Here is an 18,286-nt window from a genome sequence, read left to right as displayed (position 1 = left end):
ATCATCGTCCCACAAGTCACCCATAGACAAAGGCATGTACTTGCTATCCGGAAGCTTCGCATCATGAAGCACCCTATCACTATCATCATCATCGTCGTCGTCGTCCTCTTTCTCCCCCGGAGGGCCTACGATTTCCCGCCCCACGCACGATGTTTCCACACACACGTTCCAAAAGGGTTCTAGGCTTGGTGCACGCCATTGACCGACCCAAGGACGTGGGTTCAGATCGACAGGAGAGGAGAGGAGACCCAGAGACATACATACAGATCGCCGGTTCCAAAGATCAGCGATGTGTGAGGGGGGGGGGATCGCTGGAAAAAGCTAGGCTAGCACGAAAAGAAATACAGCACGACCCCAACAAGAGCAACAGAGTACTGGCCAAGCACGTCTGAGGCATTACCATGGCCCGCCTTATACCTAGAGAAGCAGGGTGATTGTAGATCACGAGGAATGCGGATTTGTGATTTGCATCGTCCCAAGTCAGGTTGACGTCAAGCGCACTTTGGGATATCAGAGGGGAGCTCCACCTCTCTCAGACGCTGGTGACTGGCATGTTGTGGCGTGGAAGATCTTCATCTGGTCTGGAGTGTCCCGACATGTTGTGTCTCGAGCATGACGTCGTTGTAACTGGTCCATCCTGGCGATCAGACGGACGATCGAACGGACTACGAGGCGGCCGAAGCCTTCTGGAATGCGACGATGCGTTCCTGATATCCCCGTCGAAGATCTGCGCGATGGGTGCTGGGAAGTGGCACGTGTTGTGAGCATTCATGATTGGCGTTGGGCATGGCGCGAGTATCAATCAGCCTTGTTTGCAGTCTGGGACATGACTTGGTGGGTTACTCGTGTCTACCTTAGGTATCCACAACCTTTGGGAAACCATCCAGCGCTCCAATCTTGGGGTCCATTGCCTGAATTGGACGGCCGACACGTGCCGCTCCGCGACGCCTTTCTATTTTCTACATGTCACCACCATACTGCGTAATGAGCGACACGTTTAGCTGCCAGCAGCAGGTGGCTCGTGGCGAGACGGTCCGACGCGGATGCCTGCCGAATGAGGAAAGCTTGGCGAAGAAGCCGCCACAGTAGACGAGGGCGGCGTGTTTCGCCAACGTCATCTGGCAGTCAAGCAGAGACACGCACCGAAACAAAACAGCGGGCCGTGATTCGCTGGGCGGCGCGGTGCTCGGTTGCGCGGAGTGGGATTGTTTCAGGCGTGGCAGGGGTGGGTGAGTTAAGCCCCCTGGGGATCTTCATCAGGCACGCACAATGGACCCTTTGTCTCTCTGCTCTTGGCGGCGGTGCCTTGCAGGGGCCCGCCCACGCCAATTGTTTTGTTTGCACATGCTCGCTAGGACTGGCCCTTTTTTTGCACACAACACCAAGGGCTTATGATTATTACGGCGTGATTATCAGTCGTGCTGATGTCGTCCGAGGCCGTCGCGCGCACGCATCCGGCTGGCAGCATGTGCGAGGCAGTTGTTTGTGTTGTGCTGCTGCTGCCGCTGCTGGGAGCACTAATTACTGAGGTGCGCACCTTGCACGTTTCACAATGCTGGAAAACCAAACACAAACGTGCTCGTGTTCGGCCAGCCACACTCGCAAAATAGTCATACCTTCCTAAGGTTCTCACAATGACCATCGCTTGTCAGGCCACTCGGCCAGGCTGACGATCACTTTCCAGCCAGAATGCAAACGACACGTTCTGCATCCACCGATCTGGGCACAGGCTGGGGAGCGTGCTGTGCAGCGCGCATGCGTCTTCGTCTCGCCTTGACGGGCAGCGATCGGTGACAAGGGGCGAGCTTCCCCAGTGCAGGCTCCGAGGCATGTTTGCGAGAGGCGGAGCTTGCCATCTTGCCTGGCCGCGAACGGATTGTAGTCATGCCATGTCGTACATAGAGTATCAAAGTATCGAACACGGAGAGTGGCAGAGGGTCTCTGATACACAGGCCCGGGACCCCCCAGGGATGGGTTTCTTCCCGTGCAGCGAAAGAACACTGCGGCTACAATGGGCATGGCATTGCGTCCTCAGGCCACGACAGCCATGTGGCCGAGGTTGCATTGTAGTGCTCCATCGCTTGTCCACAGGAAACCGGATGATCTCAGTTCCATCTCTCACAAGGACCGCGATGGCCGTGTGTGCTGTGTGTAGATCGTGCTCATGAGCTGCCACGCCAGGCAGGCGGCGGTTGTTGGTCACATCGGGGACCAGGTTCAGCCAGCCAATCCGGTGGGCGGAGGTGGCCGCCTGGGCGGCTACTCACTCCATCGCAGTCTCCATCAGCATTGGAAGCAAATCAAATGTCGATGCCCACCGGGCTGTGAATGGCTCGCGCCGCGCCCACACTAGCGCATCATGAAACAACGAGCAGCATTGAGCCGGCCCCTCCCGACCGGTCCACCACGCGAGGACGTTGTGGCCAGGTCACCTGCGCAGGCCCACGGCTCTCCTGAGGGCTGACAGCAGATGGCTGATGCAACCTAATATCTGCTTATTGTACGGCACGTCGTGTGGTTCGTTGCGCACCCCTGCTCTGCGCGGGTTTCAGATTGAGAGGCATGCTATTCGCGGCGAGGCAAACTCACGCAGCTCCCCAGCTCGCTCGCTCGCTCCTTCCTTCCTTCCTTCCTGGCGCCTGCCTGCCGTGACTGCAACGTGCACTTGACCTGGGCAAGCAAGTGCCGCGCAGTGTCCAGTACTGTACTCTATTGTAGTCTAGTAGGTAGGAGTGCATCGACCCTGTCCGTCCGTGCCACAGCCCGCCGAGCCGCCACTCAGGTCCCAGCTGCGCCAGGCGCCTGGCCCCTTAGCGGCGCCCACCCACGCTGAGGCACCGTCCTCACCGGGCTGCCACAGGCACGCTCTCCCCACGCTGCAACCACAAGACGACCACCCCTCCTCCTGCTGCCCATCGTCACGACTCCCCAACCCTCCCATCCACGCCGTCCTGACACCTCGATGGGTCTCGCCCTAGTCTTCGTCCTAGCTCTGCTTTAGTCTGCTGCTCCCATTTCCCAGACGCACCTGTCCAGAGCTGGTCCTCCAGGCGCCGGCACACCCAACTACACCACCCTCAGCCAGCCTAGTCCATCTAGTCTCTCGCATAAACCCCTTGCGGTATAGGCAACCAGCAGTCGCCTCTTCCCTCGACATTCAGAAAGCTCTCCTCCCGGCCTCACTACACCACCTTCGCTACCTCAGGGTACATCTCACAAGGCCGCCTTGTCGTCAGCAAGCTATAGACTCCTTCTCTCCCTCGGGCAGAGCGACTCGAGACTTCGGGTACCGACCCGCAACGACGTCCACTCGAACGGACCGTCTCACTTCTCTCTCACGCCACCGACTCTGCTGCTGAGCTCGTCGACATGGCGATGCTCGCTCCCAAATCCTCCTTTCCGCCGTCGATGGCCTCGGCAAACTCAACGCTTGTCGCCAACACCCCGTCGTCCAACATGCCTCCCTCTCGGCGAGGCCCGGCTGTAGCCCACAGCGGCCAGGGGTTCAACAGCCCTACCGAGAGCGAATTCTCCGACAGCGACGGCCCCGATGCCGTCAAGAACTGGAGCGAGGATCAGGTTTGCGACTACCTATGCCTTGTCAAGTGCGGCGAGTACGAGAAGCTGTTCCGTAAGAACAACATCAACGGCGAGAATCTACTCGAGCTTGACAAGGAGGTTCTCAAGGAAATGGGCATCGACAAAGTCGGCGACCGCGTCCGCCTCTTTCTTGGAATCAAGAAGCTGAGAACACAGGCATATGCCAACCAGAAAAAGAGGAATAGGGCAAGTGTGACCCAAGCTGACGAGACTGGTTGTGCCACACGCACCCACGTACTAACTGCGGACTGTAGGACTCTTTTGGCGGTCTTGATTTCAACCAACAATACACGCCATCTTCTGGCTCGCCCAAAGGCATCGGCTCTCGCAGCCAGCCTGCATCTGGCGCAAGCAAGCGCTACTCACGCCAAATTGACATGTCCGCCATGTCGACGCCTATGATCGAGATCGGGAAAACATCATCTCGTCCGAACTCGCCCCTGCCTAGTGCAGACTTGCGAAGCGCCCGCCAGCCAAGATACCCTCAGGGTCAGCAGCAGTACATGAGCAACGCAACGCCTAATTCAAGTGCTCGTTTGCCGGATCAGCCGCCGCCAGGCCGCCTGGTAATGACACACACGAGAAATAATTCCAGCGTGGATGGTTCGCTGATGGCTGCGTTACCACAGGGCCAAGAAGTGATTCGCGTCATTTCTACCGGCGGCGTTACCAAGGTCGTCAAGATCTCCGGCTGCAATACTTGTGAAGAGGTGATGCGCGTCACCCTCCGAAAGTTCGCCTTGCGCGAGGACCATGACCGGAACTACTGCTTCTGGGTACTGGCTGGTGTAGACCCCGACCCTAAGCAATGTCGGCGTCTCGGAGACACGGAGCTGTGGCGGATCATCAAGGATCAGACTCGACCCGAGAGAAATCGGTTGATCCTTCGCCGTGTACCATCCGGCGAACCCGGTGAATCTGAGCTTCAGCGTGCTGCTGCAATCGCCATGGAGGAGGCCCAGCAACATCATGCTCGTGCACTTGAGAATGTCGACAAGCGCAGCCAACTCAAGGTTCAGAAGCTTCTGGGAGAGAGCTGGAGCGGTGGCCTCCAGCAGCCATTGTCACCCATCTCGTACGTTGATCGCGAGCGTAATCTGAACAACACGGCCCGGGACCTCGAGCGACCTGCACCAGACGACCATGGCATGCCACGCAGGAAAGGCGTGTTGCGGCAATTCGGAGGTCTGCGTCCTCCAAGCGAGTTGATCACGTCAGACCTCACATCGTATTTCCCGGACCACAACAAGGAAGACATCGATCGCACAGCCAGGTTGTCGATGCGCAGGTCCACCCGGTTGAGCAGGTTCAACAGCCGGTTATCAGTGGCCAGCAATCTCAGCTTTGCCTCCAGTATACAAGACGCACCTCCGATTCCCACCATTGCCGACAGCTGGCTCAAGGATACTGACAAGCTGGCAACGATCAAGCCCCGGGATGCTCACGGGCGCATCCCCAACATCTACCGCGACTCGATAGCCTCCTCCATGCTTGACACTCTACAAGAAGAGTCACCGACCGAGCCAGACCGCAATTCCTACGTCTCCTTTGCAGACAGCGGATCGGACTCGAATCCTAACACACTCAACAACACCCTTACGGATCCAAGCAGCTATTTTGACGAGACAAGTACACAAGGGTCTGGCTCTCTCAAGGACATTACTCGCGCTCTGGACGAAGATGGCGAAGACGCCGACGAGGAGCTGGCTAGCTTCTTGTCCGGTGATTCGTGGGACGATGCAAAGTGGATGAAGGGTGCTCTGATCGGCCAGGGTTCGTTCGGCAGCGTGTATCTCGCACTGCATGCCATCACTGGTGAGCTGCTCGCTGTGAAGCAGGTCGAGACGCCCTCCCCCGGTGCCAACAGTGTCAACGACAACCGCAAGAAGAGCATGATCGAGGCCCTGAAGCGCGAGATCAGCCTCTTGCGGGACTTGCGCCACGCCAATATTGTGCAGTACTTGGGCTGTGGCTCGTCAAACGAGTATCTGAACATTTTCCTCGAGTACGTCCCTGGAGGCTCAGTGCAGACCATGCTCAACTCGTATGGTGCCCTCCCTGAGCCCCTCGTCCGCAGCTTTGTCCGCCAAATTCTCAACGGCCTCTCGTATCTGCATAACCGAGACATCATCCACCGGGACATCAAGGGCGCCAACATCCTGGTTGACAACAAGGGCACGATTAAGATATCTGATTTCGGTATCAGCAAGAAGCTCGAAGCGACGAACATTCTCAATGGAGCTAACAACAACAAAAACCGCCCCTCGCTGCAAGGCTCCGTCTTCTGGATGGCCCCTGAAGTGGTCAAGCAGACTTCATACACAAGAAAGGCCGACATCTGGTCTCTTGGTTGTCTCGTCGTGGAGATGATGACCGGCACTCATCCGTTCCCGGACTGCAGTCAGCTACAGGCTATCTTCAAGATCGGTGGTGGCAAGGCGTCACCCACGATTCCTGACAATGCGTCAGATGAGGCGCGCACTTTCCTCAGCCAGACATTTGAGATCGATCACAACCTGCGCCCCAGCGCCGATGATCTCATGCTCAGCCCATTCCTGGCTCCTACTGCATGAGTCTCTGATGACAAAGAGGGATCCATTCCCTGATGTGGGATGCGTGTTTCCTCACGGGCCCCTACAACCTCGCCGTTGAACCTGCAGTCCAACCAACTGGTACATGTGCCAAGCACATGATGTCAGTCATTCTTAACCATTCCATCCTACACATTCTCGTTGATTCGAGAGTCGCATGCGCGCCATCGCATCTCGGAGACTATTTGTAATACCACCTGAGCCGTGGCAGTGCTTCATAATTTCTTCTTTCTTGCCATCTTTTACCAGCCTTCATAGCGTGCGGGTCTCGGGATGAGCGCATTTGGCAGACGGCAAATTATTTTTTTCAGTTCTGGACTGTCCTTTCTAGCACGTTAAATTACCTTACACCTTACTTTTAGAGCATATGGGAGCACGAAGGACAATGACTGAAAGAATCACGCAGAGACAAAGCAATAGCAATACGAAGAAGCATATTCTAAACCCAGGTCCCACCATTCTGCCAGTGAAAAGCACTCAATCGTAATCGTCTGACCAAGTCGTCAAGTCATGGCTGTCTTTAACAGAACTCGTGACTGAAGAAGCTCGACAACTGTATCGCTTTCTTCGTAACATAACAACCATGCCAAAAGTAAGCCACGTTATTGATTCGCCACGCCAACTACATGATGCATAACAACGACAGCTCGCGACAGCCGCCCTGTTCCCTCCCAAGTCAACCACGAAAACGCCTCACACAAGGCCTGATATCAATGCCGAACAAACCGCCCCTCGAGGCAGCCGCCTCCAAAAAAGAGAAGCGCCAAAGGGACAAATCAATACTCAAAGTCGTCGTCCGCCGAAGGGCCCTTGTTCTTCGTCACGGCCTCTTGCTTGCGGTACATCTCGGCCACCTGGCGACTGCTCGTCGCCTCGTCGGGCTTCTTGTCGTCGCGGATCTTGATGAAGCGGGGGAAGCGCAGACTGATGCCCTTCTCGCCCGAGGGGTCGACGCCTTCCTTCGCGCCGGCCTTGTACCGCGGGCTGAGCGTCAGGTCGGCCGTCTTGACCTCCCACACGTAGCGCGGCTCGAACCAGACATCCGGCTGATGCTGGCCACCGCTCGAGTGCGAGTAGAATGGCTTGGGGCGGTCAATGGTGATCTCGGAGAGCTGCTTGTGCAGGTCCTCGAGGACTTGCTCCGAGAAGCCCGTGCCGATGTTGCAGACCGTTTCGTACGTGTCCGTCTTGTTGTTGTAGCAGGCCAGCAGGAACGCGCCGTAGACCGAGGTTCTCTTGCCCTTGCCGTAGTATGCGCCCAGAACGACCAGGTCGAGCGAGTCACCCACGCCAGCCAAGTAATCTTTCTTGATCTAGAATTGAAGTCAGCACCACGAGACAACACTGGATGTGAGAGTATGACTGCACAACATCGGTAGGACTTACCTTGAGCCAGTTCCGACTTCTCTTGCTGGGCTCGTACCCGCTCTCTGTGCCATCAAGCATCTTGACCATCAACCCTTCGCATGATGCCTTGACACTCTCGTCGAGGAAGGTCTGGATCTCGTCGATCTCCTGACCATTCATGTGTGTAGCGAATGCGAATTCGCCCTCCACTGGCACAAATGCATCGTGCAGCAACTCCCTGCGCTCCCTCAACGACTTTTTGACTACCGGCTCACCGTTCAGGAAAAGAAGATCAAAGGCAAAAACACAGACCTTGACCTTGACGTCTTGGAGCTTGACGTCCTTCTTCTTTCTGGTCATGAGCTGCTGAAACGGCAGTACTTTCTTCTCGTTCACGTCCCACGCCACCGTCTCGCAGTCCAGCACGAAGCTTTTGGTACCTTCTTTGACCCAAGTGTGGAGTTTCGCGAGGATATCAGGGTACTTTTTGGACAGGTCTTCCGAGTTTCTCGAGAAGATAGATGCCACTCCCTTGGCGGCTTCCTTAGTCGCGCCTGGCAGAGCGTTGACGTACTCGTCCGCGTGGTCCTTGGCCACATAATGGATTTGAGCACGCTCGCCATCATACTTGTACTCGCACGTGAAGGCTTGGTTCTCGAAACGATCGAGCACCTCTGTGATGGCTTTGGTCGGCTTGGCAAGCATAGGCTTTAGCGGTACGCCGGGTTGAAGCTTGCAAGCCTCGCCGAGTTTCATGATGCCATTTGAAACCATCGCCGGAACGATGACATCCCAGCTTGGTAGCTCGCTGTATCTCTCCCAGTAAGCAATTGATAAAAGTAGAGGAAGATTCCATAAGAACTGACCTGTACACAGTCTTCAGGACAGCCTCGCCTTCCTCCATCTGTGTTGTCGAGGGGACCTTGCCCTCCTGCTCGGCCTCATGACAGACCACGGCTTGCGCAATTGAAACAAGGACCGTCTTCTCGGCAAGACCAAGTCGGAGCTTGCCTTCCAGGAAACGCACAATAAACTTGGCCTCGCTCGGGCCTCCCTTGTCTTGGTAGATGTCGATCTTCCCTATCGAGTGCGAGTCTGCAGACGACAGCAGCTTCTTGATAAGGTCGACTTTTCTACCCTGAGCACCGTTTCCGGTCACAGTCGCCACCTCCATCAAGCCCTTGTGCACGCCTCTCACAGTGAGCGGCTTGGGTTTGAACATTGTGGGCTGGGTCGACCGACTCTTGACAGCGACTAAGCCGAGGTCGCCGATTTCCTTCTGGTCCGCCTTGATCACCTGTAGGCTTCGCCCAGTGGTCTCGCCAATTGCCTTCATAATCAAAGATTCGCCAATGCCGAGCTCTATGCCAGCGTAATCTGGTGCAAGCTTGTTGATCATCAAGAGAACAGTAGGGAGGAAGTCGTCAGGTGTTAGTCGCAGCACCTGCCGCAGGAAGAGAGCGCAATGTTCCGTGATCTCCAACCGCTTCGTCGTCAACTCGATAAGTGAGAACGTCGTACACAGAGCCGCATACGGCACTGGTGTGCCGGCCTTCCAATCCGGATACGGGTCTTTTGCTTTTGTTTTCAGTTTGGCCTGCACCTTCTCCCGGGCCTTCTTGGCAATCTCTGGTTTCTCATCAAGGTCCTCCTCAGCATCGTCCTCGATATCCGAGGCTGAAGCAGATGATATTTCTGGCTTGATATCTGCATCAATAGTCTGATCGTCCGACTTAATCGACGTCTTTGGAGCCGGTGCAGGTTTTTTCGGTGATTTTGAGGTCGCTTTCGAGGGGTTTGTTGAAGGTACATCGACCCCTGACATTGTGGTATCGTCATCTTCGTCGTCCACTATCCGAGCTCGGGTCCTGCGAGGTCGCTTTGCAACTGGTACGTCTTGCTCGAGAGCCTCATCTGCTTCTTCTGCTTTGACTTTTGGGGAGGGGGATCGATTCGTCTTTGCTGTGGGAGACTGTGACCGCGACCGCGACCGCTTGCTTTTACCTATGATCATAATTTAGCCCTGACGCTCAGCAACAGCCTTCCATATCGACACATCACACCATTTCTGAGACTTGGAAGTACTCACCAGCTGGACTTTGCTTGGGGTTGGACTCGGTCGCAGGGTTCTCCTTGTCTGCCTCGGGCTCTTCTAAGCTCACTGTCGGCTTTGCATTTGACTTTGGTTTCGTGCTGAATGACAGCTTCGACTGCTGTGTTGGTGCCGGCTTTGCGCCATTCGGTTGGCCGAAGAATTTCCTACTCGGACTGATCAGCAACCCATTGATCACACGCAGCTCGGACCGCGGGGTCACGTCGAGGACACCACGGACCCAATTGTACTTTGTGATGATCGTACATACCCAAGAGTCGCCTGCTTTGGTGGTGCCATGGCGATTAATCTGCGCGAGCTTGTCGTCGCAATTTGGGCGAGTAGACGACGTGAAGCCACACTGGCGGTATTTGCCACGGATTTCGGAAGGCTGAAGATTGAAAGGAGAAGAGACAGGAGACGGGGAAAGCTCGAAGTTAAGTAAGCCAGCTTCGACGAGCTAGGGGTTATGGTACAATCTGTCTGCCGCCAGGCAGATGCGGTCTTCTAAGCTTGTAGAAGGCGACTTCGAGGACGACAACAATTCAAGGGTTGGGGTTGAGCAGGCAGAAGTCCCGAAGTGCTGGCCCGACTTGTGGAAGCTCATGCTCGAAGTGGGAGGCCCGCACGACGCGGTTATGCATCTCGATACCGCGTAAATGGGTGACGCGCTGGAGTTACTAGCGCTGGTGGGGTGCCACACAGTCTGCGTTGTGGACAGATGCACTATCTTTCGTGAGCACCTTGCACGATCTGTTGGTGCATGCACATACAGAGAGACTGTGCGTGAGAGCACTGCGGACTGTGTATCTGCCTGGACGCCTGACAAGGGTCCAGCTAGTTTGACGTATGAGTTGGACCAGCCAATCGGCTGGTGGTCGTGTGTCTCTTTCTGGCTTCCAAAGTTGCTTGAAATCCATGCGGGCTCTTTGTATAGAGCACTCCAGACAGCAGCACCCATCACGGCCCACAAGCATCACGGCCATGCTGCAGCTGAGCATAAGCTGCAAACCATGGCCGTCTCTCTCTGTGCCCGCCGTCCCTCACAGGCGATGACGGCGCGGCACTGGCTGGCCGCCGCCTGTCGGCCTCGAGAATACGCCCGTCCCGCAGCCGAGCAGGCACTCAAAACCACAGACATGGCTTATCGTGTTCAGAACAGGAACACCCGATCCAGGTTGCTGGGCATGGACAGGCTGTCTCGCCGCCCGCCCCGCCATATTTTTGATGTGACCTCGCCCACCAACTCTTACCTGCTCAATGTCACCCTCGACAAGCACCTCCCTCCCTCCACTCTGTCCGCAGAGTATGCGCTCAACCAGGCCAAGCATCCGCTCGCGCCCATGAGCCGCATGCCTCTGGCGATGCCCCAAGGCCACCATCTCGTCTACTTCCCTACTCCCATTAGCCCCGCGGACCTCGAGAGTGACGGCACAGACCCTTATCATAGTCCGGGCGGCGGCTTTACAAGACGGGTCTGGGCCGGTGGCTCCATTGACTTTACCAGGGACAACCTCAAGATCGACTCGACCCCTGCCGTCTGCATCGAGACTATCGAAAAGGTTGAGACCAAAGGCGTCAAGGAAGACGAAAAGATATTCCTGCACCTCCTGCGGCGATATATGCCCATGGACATGTCCCGTCCGGGCCGTTTCGACGTGAACAACACCAACTGTCTAAGCGAGAGAAGGGTATTGGCGTTCATGAAGACCCTCGAGCGGCAGGACCCGTTCGCCAGCGCCCTCCAGGGCGAAGGCGACGATGATCAACGTTCAGAAATGGCGAGCCGTATAATAAAAGGTGAGCGCTGATTCGCAGCCATAAAAACGACCCTGCTTCTTTGATCGGTGACTGACCTTGATTGTAGCTCCCTGGAAGCCGGACGCCTTGATAGAGACAGTCATCACGCCTGAGATGCTCTTCTACTTCAGCGCGCTCACCATGAACGCCCATGCCATTCACCTCAACGCAGAGCGAAGTAAACGAGTTGATGGGCACAAGGGTCTCTTGGTCCACGGGCCTTTCTGCGTCGTGCTCTTGCTTAACGCCGTCAAGTCGCTGCTGGCTCAAGGTCACAATAGCGAGTCCATAAAGTTCTTCGAGTACCGCAACTTTGCGCCTCTCTATGCTGGCACTCGCATCCAGCTTTGCGTCGGCGGGATCATCACGGAGCGGATGCCCGAGTACGCAGCCACGCATCGACGAACAGTCTGGATCGAGGATGAGCACGGCAGCCTGTGCGTCAAGGCAACGGCCTGGATAGGCCCGAAGAAGGGCGTCACAGTGGAAGACCCTCCCACTTACGTCCCTCCGCCACAGCCAGCACCGCTGCCGGACTGGGTCAATGCGCCTAAATTCAAGTCTCGCTCAGAAGAGGAAGATACCCAGGCGCAATCTTCAGAGACGGCAGGGTTTCTCAAGCATCCGTACTTGATAGGGAAGCGGCCAGAGCCCATCGTCTGGCACCCACCATACAAGGGCGCTGAAGGCTTCTTTACGCGGTGGCCTTTCACACAGAAAGGCCAGCTGCGCATGCCTGAGAAATGGCTGATACTGCTTCGCGAGCAGAAGAAACGCTGGGCTATGAAAATGGCCTCCTTTGGAGAGCGCCGGTACCTAAGGAACTATCTCAAAGACGAAGCAAGACAGAAACAGAAACAGAAAGAAAAACAACAAAACGAGCTCCAGCGCGGTCCTCACAGGAAGATAAACCCTGCGCGCCAGAGTCGCAAGTCGAACAAACCTGAGCGGGACATCCTCGAACCGATAGCCGTCGATCCAAAACTCGCGAAGCGGTTCACAAAGCAGATGGCCAAACGGAAACCATGAATGGCGGTTGTTGTTGTTGGTTTCGAGGAGGCTATTGACTTACAACTTACATTGGAAGATAATTATACAGCATGGCCCGCTAACGGTCGAGCCGAAAAAAGCGGCAACCCTGTGGGAACGGTCCGCTCGTGTCCTTGCAGCAAAGGACAGATTTTGTCTGGAGGATGACGAAAATGTAAACTAGTAGGACTGGCGAGGGAGAGAGGCGCACAGTAAGGATCCCACTTGTATAAAATATGTAGAGCTCAGCCATGACGAAACCCATTCTGGGACGAGCCGCTTGTACTTTATAACCAAATGAAAATACCCACCAAATTTCCATCCCAGTCGCGAACTGTAGCAAGACCCGACGAGACAATGCTCGTATGCTTTTCAAAGCAGGTGTATGGCCAGATAAGAATGGTATGAGTTTCAGAAGAACACCCTGATGAAAGGTGGCGGCAACAAAATCTACAAAGCCCCAAACTCCAGACGCACGGAGTGTTGATTCAAACGCGAAGTGTATACCATGCTCGCCCTCCTTCTCTTCTTGCTCTCGCGTGCCCTCCCACCTGCCGCATGCAGCTGTCTTGGTTGCCGACGACTTTCTATGTCGTGGCATCAAGAAATGTCATTTCAACCGCGAGACGACAGTGATATCCAAGTAAATTATATAAGCCCACACCTTCCATCCAAAACTTATATGCTTCTGATGTGAAGCGCACTACTCGCAGTGACGTGACTAGCTGCAACCCAATGTTCCTCGCCCGTTGTGAACCAGTGCCAGGCAACCTCACGGCGCCGCGCCGGCCCCATTCCGCAGACGTTGCTCTACACGTTCCTTGTGCGCCTTATTCTTGAGGTGTACCTCAAAGTTCTGCGCCGAGAACTCTGGTCCGGGTGTGTAGAGCTTACCTGGGCAGTCTGTGCAGCGAATGCGCGGGAGGAAATAGAAGCGGATGTTGGGGGGTATGGGGGCCCCGGCCGGGGGCGCCTGCGTCACACCACCCGTGGTGGTGTCCACCGCCACGTACTTCATGAAGGCCTCGAACTGGTCGTTCTTGTAAGCTGGCTCATGCTTGAACTTGTCTAGAGCTTCAAGCAGCCAAGCTGGCGGAGGGGGCTGTGGTGAAGGCGTTAGTGAATGTGTAGATTTACTGCTTGACTGGCGAGCGCAGGCTGCTGCTTAGGTCCGGAGGGGTGCTTACCGGTGTCGGCTGGGGTACCTCTGCAGTCGGAAGTGGTGCCTCTACACGGCCAATCTGTGCGGCCGGCACGGCGGATGGTGTTCGTGCAAGACCCGGTGTGGTCGCTGCGTTTGGCGTGGATGGAGGTGGCATACTGCTAGACACTGCAGCGCTTGGAGCTCGTGCATGCGACGCAGATGGGGTCTGCGAGCCTGCGGGCGTATTTCTCTTGAAACGCGAGCTTGTGAGGATCTTGCGGAGCCTCTCCTTGTTCGTGATCCTCAGTGTCACCCACATATGCTGGGGTTCTTCTGTGTCTTCGCGGAACAAATCACGTCCCGACTTTCTAGCTATTCTGGTTTCGTGGTGATGTATTGTGGCCTCTGGCGTCTCAGAACGGCCAATGGTCGTCATGCGCTGTTGAGCTGCGGACGCTGCGCCACGCATGCCTCTCGTTCTTGCTGTACCCGTGAACTGTGAAGGAGCAGGTGAGTCAGGCGACGAATCATCGCTCGAATCGGATTCCGATAGGTCGCCGTCCCGGGCGTTGCCGCGCTTCCGTCCCGTACCAGCACCAGCCACCCGCTTGTATAGCCTGCTTTCGTCGACATGTGTTGCTGCTCCAGGTAAAGTGGCAGACACAACGAGCGTGCGGATGGTCCGTTGCCTATCCTTGAGATCTGGTAGCGAAGGTCCTCCTCGTCGATTGATCGAACGCTTCTGTCGCCTTTGCTCCCTGGACAGGATCGTCTCGTTCTTCTCTAGGTCTACCTCGTTGAGCTCGTACAAATATGGCGCATAGTCTTTCGCCTGCTGCTGTGGTCTGAAAACCGAGGGAAGTGGCGAAGGGAGGAAAGCAGCAACCAGATCCGCATCTTCGATCGGCCTGCCATCGAAAGGGTGGCCTACGCTGTATAAACTTCGGGTGAACAATTGTGTCTGCTCCCGAATGCAGTGCGCAATGGCTGTGGTGAATTCTCCGGATAGCGCAAGCTCCTTGGTCATGCTCGTGGCGAAGTCCTCAGGCGAGTTAAGAGGGTTGTTGATGTCCCACTCAAACTGATCTACCAGGGTGTGTGCGCCGATGGTAATGTCGAGCTTGATCAGGATGCGCATCTCGTCGTTCTTCCAGGCCGAGTAAGGCAGCTCTGGGTCGAGAGCATCTTCGTCCGAGTACACGAAAGGGTAGAAGTCGTTGAATTGGTCGTGCATCTGCTGGACTATTTGCTCATATACCGGCTGTGATGCCGGCTGTTTGAGCCCGAGGTCCTCCACAAGCTGCATCGCGAAGAGCTCGGCAGGTACTATCCTTTCGTGCAAGTTCCATGTGAAGGTGTCCCGCAGTTTTATTTTATCCCAATCGACATCGAGCCGGACGGGTACCAGCTCTTCGTGCTGCTCTGCTTGCTGCTTCATGTCTTTCCGCTTCCACTTGAGTGGTGGCGTCTGACGCTTCCCTGGTCGTGGCTTTTGTTGCGGATATAGCAGTCTCGCCGGGCCGCCGGTCTCTGTGCGCCCATTTCCCCAGCCGCTGTATCCCTCGCCATACAATTTCGCTGGCGGGAAGAATTGCCGGTAATCGTTCCGTATCATCTTGTAGTCTGATATCATCTTGTACTGATGTTTGTTGTGCTCATTCCCGTTCATGTTGCTGATCATAGCAGCCGAATGTACTTGGTCGCGCTGCATATAACGTTCTATCAGGACCTGGTTGAAGGATTCTTTGTCGCGCACGGGAAGGGTCGATTGCTGAGCATCGCTCGTGTCGCCTTTGCCCTTTGGCGTCGACGTGGACGAAAGTTGTGCTGGGCCAGGGGTTGCGCTCGAGGCGCCGCCCTCAGCCTCGGTCGCCATGATGGTGAGGACGCGCCGCTTGCGTCAGCAGGATCAGCGAATATGTCGCGAAACGACCAAGTGCGAAAGTATTGGGAGCAATCAAGCGTCGTCTGCAGGGCGCGGTGCGGGCGCGCAGCGTGGGCGAAGCAATGGGTGTAGCCTGCAAGGTGAGCAAAACGAACGATCGCGAAATGTCCAGCGAGCTTCGTAGGCTGGACGCGGGCGCGACAAGACGGTGCGTGGAGAAGCAGAAGCGTTTCGGGGCGAGCCCCTTGTGTGCTGCTTGTTGCATACCCTTGATTGAGCGGGCATGTCTCGGTTGTGGAGACAAGTATCCGCTTGAGCGAGTATTCCACTATCGGGGCCAAACGACCCGCCAGACCCGCTTTTACCCAGCTCGTGCGCTTTGGAAGGAGCTTCAATTCCCTATTCGTGCAGGGAGAGCATTCAAATTGAGTTGCAAACTGACCTAGGCACGCGGACGTTTGTTTCTCGATCACAATCGCTGGGAATTTCTGGCAACCATTTCTCAAGCACTCTTTTACGACCGGTATATGCCAACTTTGTGCGATCTTGGCGTTAAGTGCCATGGCCGTGACCGCAAGAGATCCTGCCCGGCAAGTAGAGACTTCAGGACCTTGATGTGAACTTCATGCGAACGTCGCAAGGTGGCCAAGGTGGCCAAGCTGGCAAGCATCTGTCAGGGTTCGTGATGGTACGGGCAATGAGAGTACCGTGTAGGTGAAAGGTCCACTGTCAGGCCGCTCCTACTCCTGCAGTACCTGAGCTCCCAGAGCTTTGACGCTTGGGATGAGGTCACTGCGCCTAGCCGCGTCCTAGAACGGAGCCTGCACCTGGGGCACGCCTTGCACTTGCATGACAGCCCACAGCGGGGAAAACCACCAAAACGCAAAATAGAATCATCGCCCTCTCCCCTCACTTTTGCTACTCTCTGCAAAATCAGCACCCGACGCGCCCGACCTGCTCGGAAAGACAATCGCGAGAATTTGCCCAATATGGCCGAAAAGCAGGAAGTCGTTGGTCAGTCCTCATCTCACCACCATGCACCATGTCCCCGTCAACGAAGCTGCCCGTCATCTTCCGAACCCCGGGCAGCTCTGCAAACACCTACCCCGCCATGGCTGCTCTTTCGCGTCGCCCGTCACGATTGAGTAGACCACCTCCACTGGCGCCGTCGCCATTGCGTGGGGTCTTGGTCTGCAGCAGAACCAGATACCCAGAAGCCTAGACTAATACGATGCCAAAATGCAGACTACTCTCTGGCGAACCCAGATGTACTGACCAAGTACAAGGTCGCCGCCACCATTTCCGAGAAGGTCCTCGCCGAGGTCTCCAAGCTCTGTGTGGCTGGCGAGAAGATTGTGACCATCTGCCAGAAGGGTGACAAGCTCATCGAGGAGGAGATTGCCAAGGTCTACCGTACAACCAAGCACAAGGGTGAGTCGCAACTGTCGCAGTGATTTTTGTCAACGCTTTCATGGCACACGAGCAATGTTGTTGACAGCTCTGATCGCCCATGTCCAGGCCAGTCTCACCCCACAACGGTCTCGCCTTCGAGCTTTGTGACCCCCTACACTCCCCTGGCGTCCGATCCCGTCGAGTCTGCCGTCGAACTCAAGGAGGGTGAGCTTGTCAAGATTCAGCTTGGTGCCCAAATCGACGGCTTTGGCTCTATCGTTTGCGACACCATCGTCGTGGGCGCGTCCGATGTCGTCACTGGCCGCTCTGCGGACCTGATCCTTGCCACTCACTATGCCAACGAGCTCCTTCTGCGCCTGATGGTGCCCCCCGGCACCCTGGCCTCCGGCACTGATGAGGAGAAGGCCAAGGCTGCCGCCGTCAAGCCCCCTACTCAGACCAAGATCACATCCCTTCTCGAGAAGGTCGCCAGTGCCTATGAGTGCAGCATTGTCGAGAGCACCACATCGTGGGTGTTTGAGCGCAACGAGATCGAGGGCAAGAAGAAGATTGTCATTGCCCCTGGCGAGGGTGGCAAGGGCGATGGTACCCCCGAGCTGGGCGAGGTCTGGGGTGTCGAGATGGGCCTCAGTTTGTCGGACTCTGGAAAGGTCAAGAACCTCGAGCAGCGCGCTACCCTGCACCGCCGGAGTGCCAACACCTACATCCTCAAGTCTCAGAACGCTCGCAAGACTCTCTCCACCATTCAGAACAAGTACGGCCACTTCCCCTTCAGCTTGAGACAGCTCGAGGAGGAGGGAGGTGACACCAAGTTCAAGGCTGGTGTCTTTGATGGTGTTCGTTCCAACGTGCTGCGCCAGTATGAGGTCGTCGGTGACAAGGAGGGTGCTCCTGTCGCCCGTCTGCTGACCACTCTGGGTAAGTTGCCGTCCTGGTTTGTCATCAAATACTCTCACAAGACTGACAACAACATAGCTATCACCAAGAATGGTGTCACTAAGCTTGGTGCCCCGCCCGCCTTGGACCTCAGCAAGTACCAGTCTGATAAGAAGATTGAGGACGAGGAGATCCTCAAGATTCTTGAGCAGCCGCTGTCGAGAAACAAGGGCAAGAGCAAGAACAAGAAGAAGAAGACCGCCAAGAAGGACGGCCAGGCTGAGGAGAACGCTGATGAGGAATAAATATTCACGCAGACTGGGTGATCAGGATTCGCAAAGGTTGTTACCAGCTCCGCCAAGGGGTGCTCGACACATTCCGTGCACTTATACCCGGGTTTCATACCTGACGCGGCGCTCCGTGCGTGCCTGTCTCCTACTCTGCTCTTGAGATCGTACCCGGATTATTTCAGCAATAGCATGACCTCACTGGTTGCTGAGCTGAGAGCT

General features: G+C 56.0%; 5 protein-coding genes across 5 annotated transcripts; 3 read left to right on the top strand and 2 right to left on the bottom strand.

Annotated features, from left to right (window-relative positions):
• Positions 1 to 3,369: 3,369 nt before the first annotated feature.
• Positions 3,370 to 6,173, top strand: B0I36DRAFT_372323 (uncharacterized protein; the record flags this gene model as incomplete). Its single annotated transcript, XM_046160105.1, has 2 exons — positions 3,370 to 3,786; positions 3,855 to 6,173. 2 exons carry the CDS (start codon positions 3,370 to 3,372, stop codon positions 6,171 to 6,173), a joined length of 2,736 nt encoding a protein of 911 aa, XP_046017259.1.
• A 397-nt stretch (positions 6,174 to 6,570) lies between these two features.
• Positions 6,571 to 10,010, bottom strand: B0I36DRAFT_75939 (uncharacterized protein). Its single transcript, XM_046163330.1, has 5 exons — positions 9,902 to 10,010; positions 9,628 to 9,797; positions 8,405 to 9,542; positions 7,578 to 8,346; positions 6,571 to 7,504 (listed from the first exon to the last, which is right to left on the bottom strand). The coding sequence occupies exons 1-5, from the start codon at positions 9,928 to 9,930 to the stop codon at positions 6,968 to 6,970; spliced, it is 2,643 nt and encodes an 880-aa protein (XP_046017258.1). The 5' UTR covers positions 9,931 to 10,010; the 3' UTR covers positions 6,571 to 6,967.
• Positions 10,011 to 10,769: 759 nt separating this feature from the next.
• B0I36DRAFT_359733 (uncharacterized protein) lies at positions 10,770 to 12,459 on the top strand (the record flags this gene model as incomplete). The annotated part of the gene is made up of 2 exons (XM_046158184.1): positions 10,770 to 11,430; positions 11,498 to 12,459. The coding sequence occupies 2 exons, from the start codon at positions 10,770 to 10,772 to the stop codon at positions 12,457 to 12,459; spliced, it is 1,623 nt and encodes a 540-aa protein (XP_046017257.1).
• Positions 12,460 to 13,539: 1,080 nt separating this feature from the next.
• Positions 13,540 to 15,654, bottom strand: B0I36DRAFT_315615 (uncharacterized protein). The gene has a single exon (XM_046152901.1). It carries the CDS (start codon positions 15,477 to 15,479, stop codon positions 13,593 to 13,595), a length of 1,887 nt encoding a protein of 628 aa, XP_046017256.1. The 5' UTR covers positions 15,480 to 15,654; the 3' UTR covers positions 13,540 to 13,592.
• An 823-nt stretch (positions 15,655 to 16,477) lies between these two features.
• Positions 16,478 to 18,082, top strand: B0I36DRAFT_359731 (peptidase M24, structural domain-containing protein; the record flags this gene model as incomplete). The annotated part of the gene is made up of 4 exons (XM_046158183.1): positions 16,478 to 16,502; positions 16,734 to 16,919; positions 17,007 to 17,819; positions 17,877 to 18,082. The coding sequence occupies 4 exons, from the start codon at positions 16,478 to 16,480 to the stop codon at positions 18,080 to 18,082; spliced, it is 1,230 nt and encodes a 409-aa protein (XP_046017255.1).
• Positions 18,083 to 18,286: the final 204 nt, after the last annotated feature.

This window comes from Microdochium trichocladiopsis, assembly GCF_020744255.1.
Source record: "Microdochium trichocladiopsis strain MPI-CAGE-CH-0230 chromosome Unknown B0I36scaffold_2, whole genome shotgun sequence".
NCBI lineage: Eukaryota > Fungi > Ascomycota > Sordariomycetes > Xylariales > Microdochiaceae > Microdochium > Microdochium trichocladiopsis.
Note: the sequence above shows the minus strand (reverse complement) of the source record. Positions and strands in the feature narration are given on the sequence as shown.

Excerpts from the sequence above, each read along its gene's own strand:
- B0I36DRAFT_315615 (XM_046152901.1), bottom strand. The coding sequence starts at position 15,479 with ATGGCGACCGAGGCTGAGGGCGGCGCCTCGAGCGCAACCCCTGGCCCA.
- B0I36DRAFT_75939 (XM_046163330.1), bottom strand. The coding sequence starts at position 9,930 with ATGGCACCACCAAAGCAGGCGACTCTTGG. Across the intron at positions 9,798-9,901 it reads CCAAAGCAGGCGACTCTTGG|GAAATTCTTCGGCCAACCGA; the intron begins GTATGTACGATC and ends CAGTCCGAGTAG. Across the intron at positions 7,505-7,577 it reads GAAGTCGGAACTGGCTCAAG|ATCAAGAAAGATTACTTGGC; the intron begins GTAAGTCCTACC and ends CTTCAATTCTAG.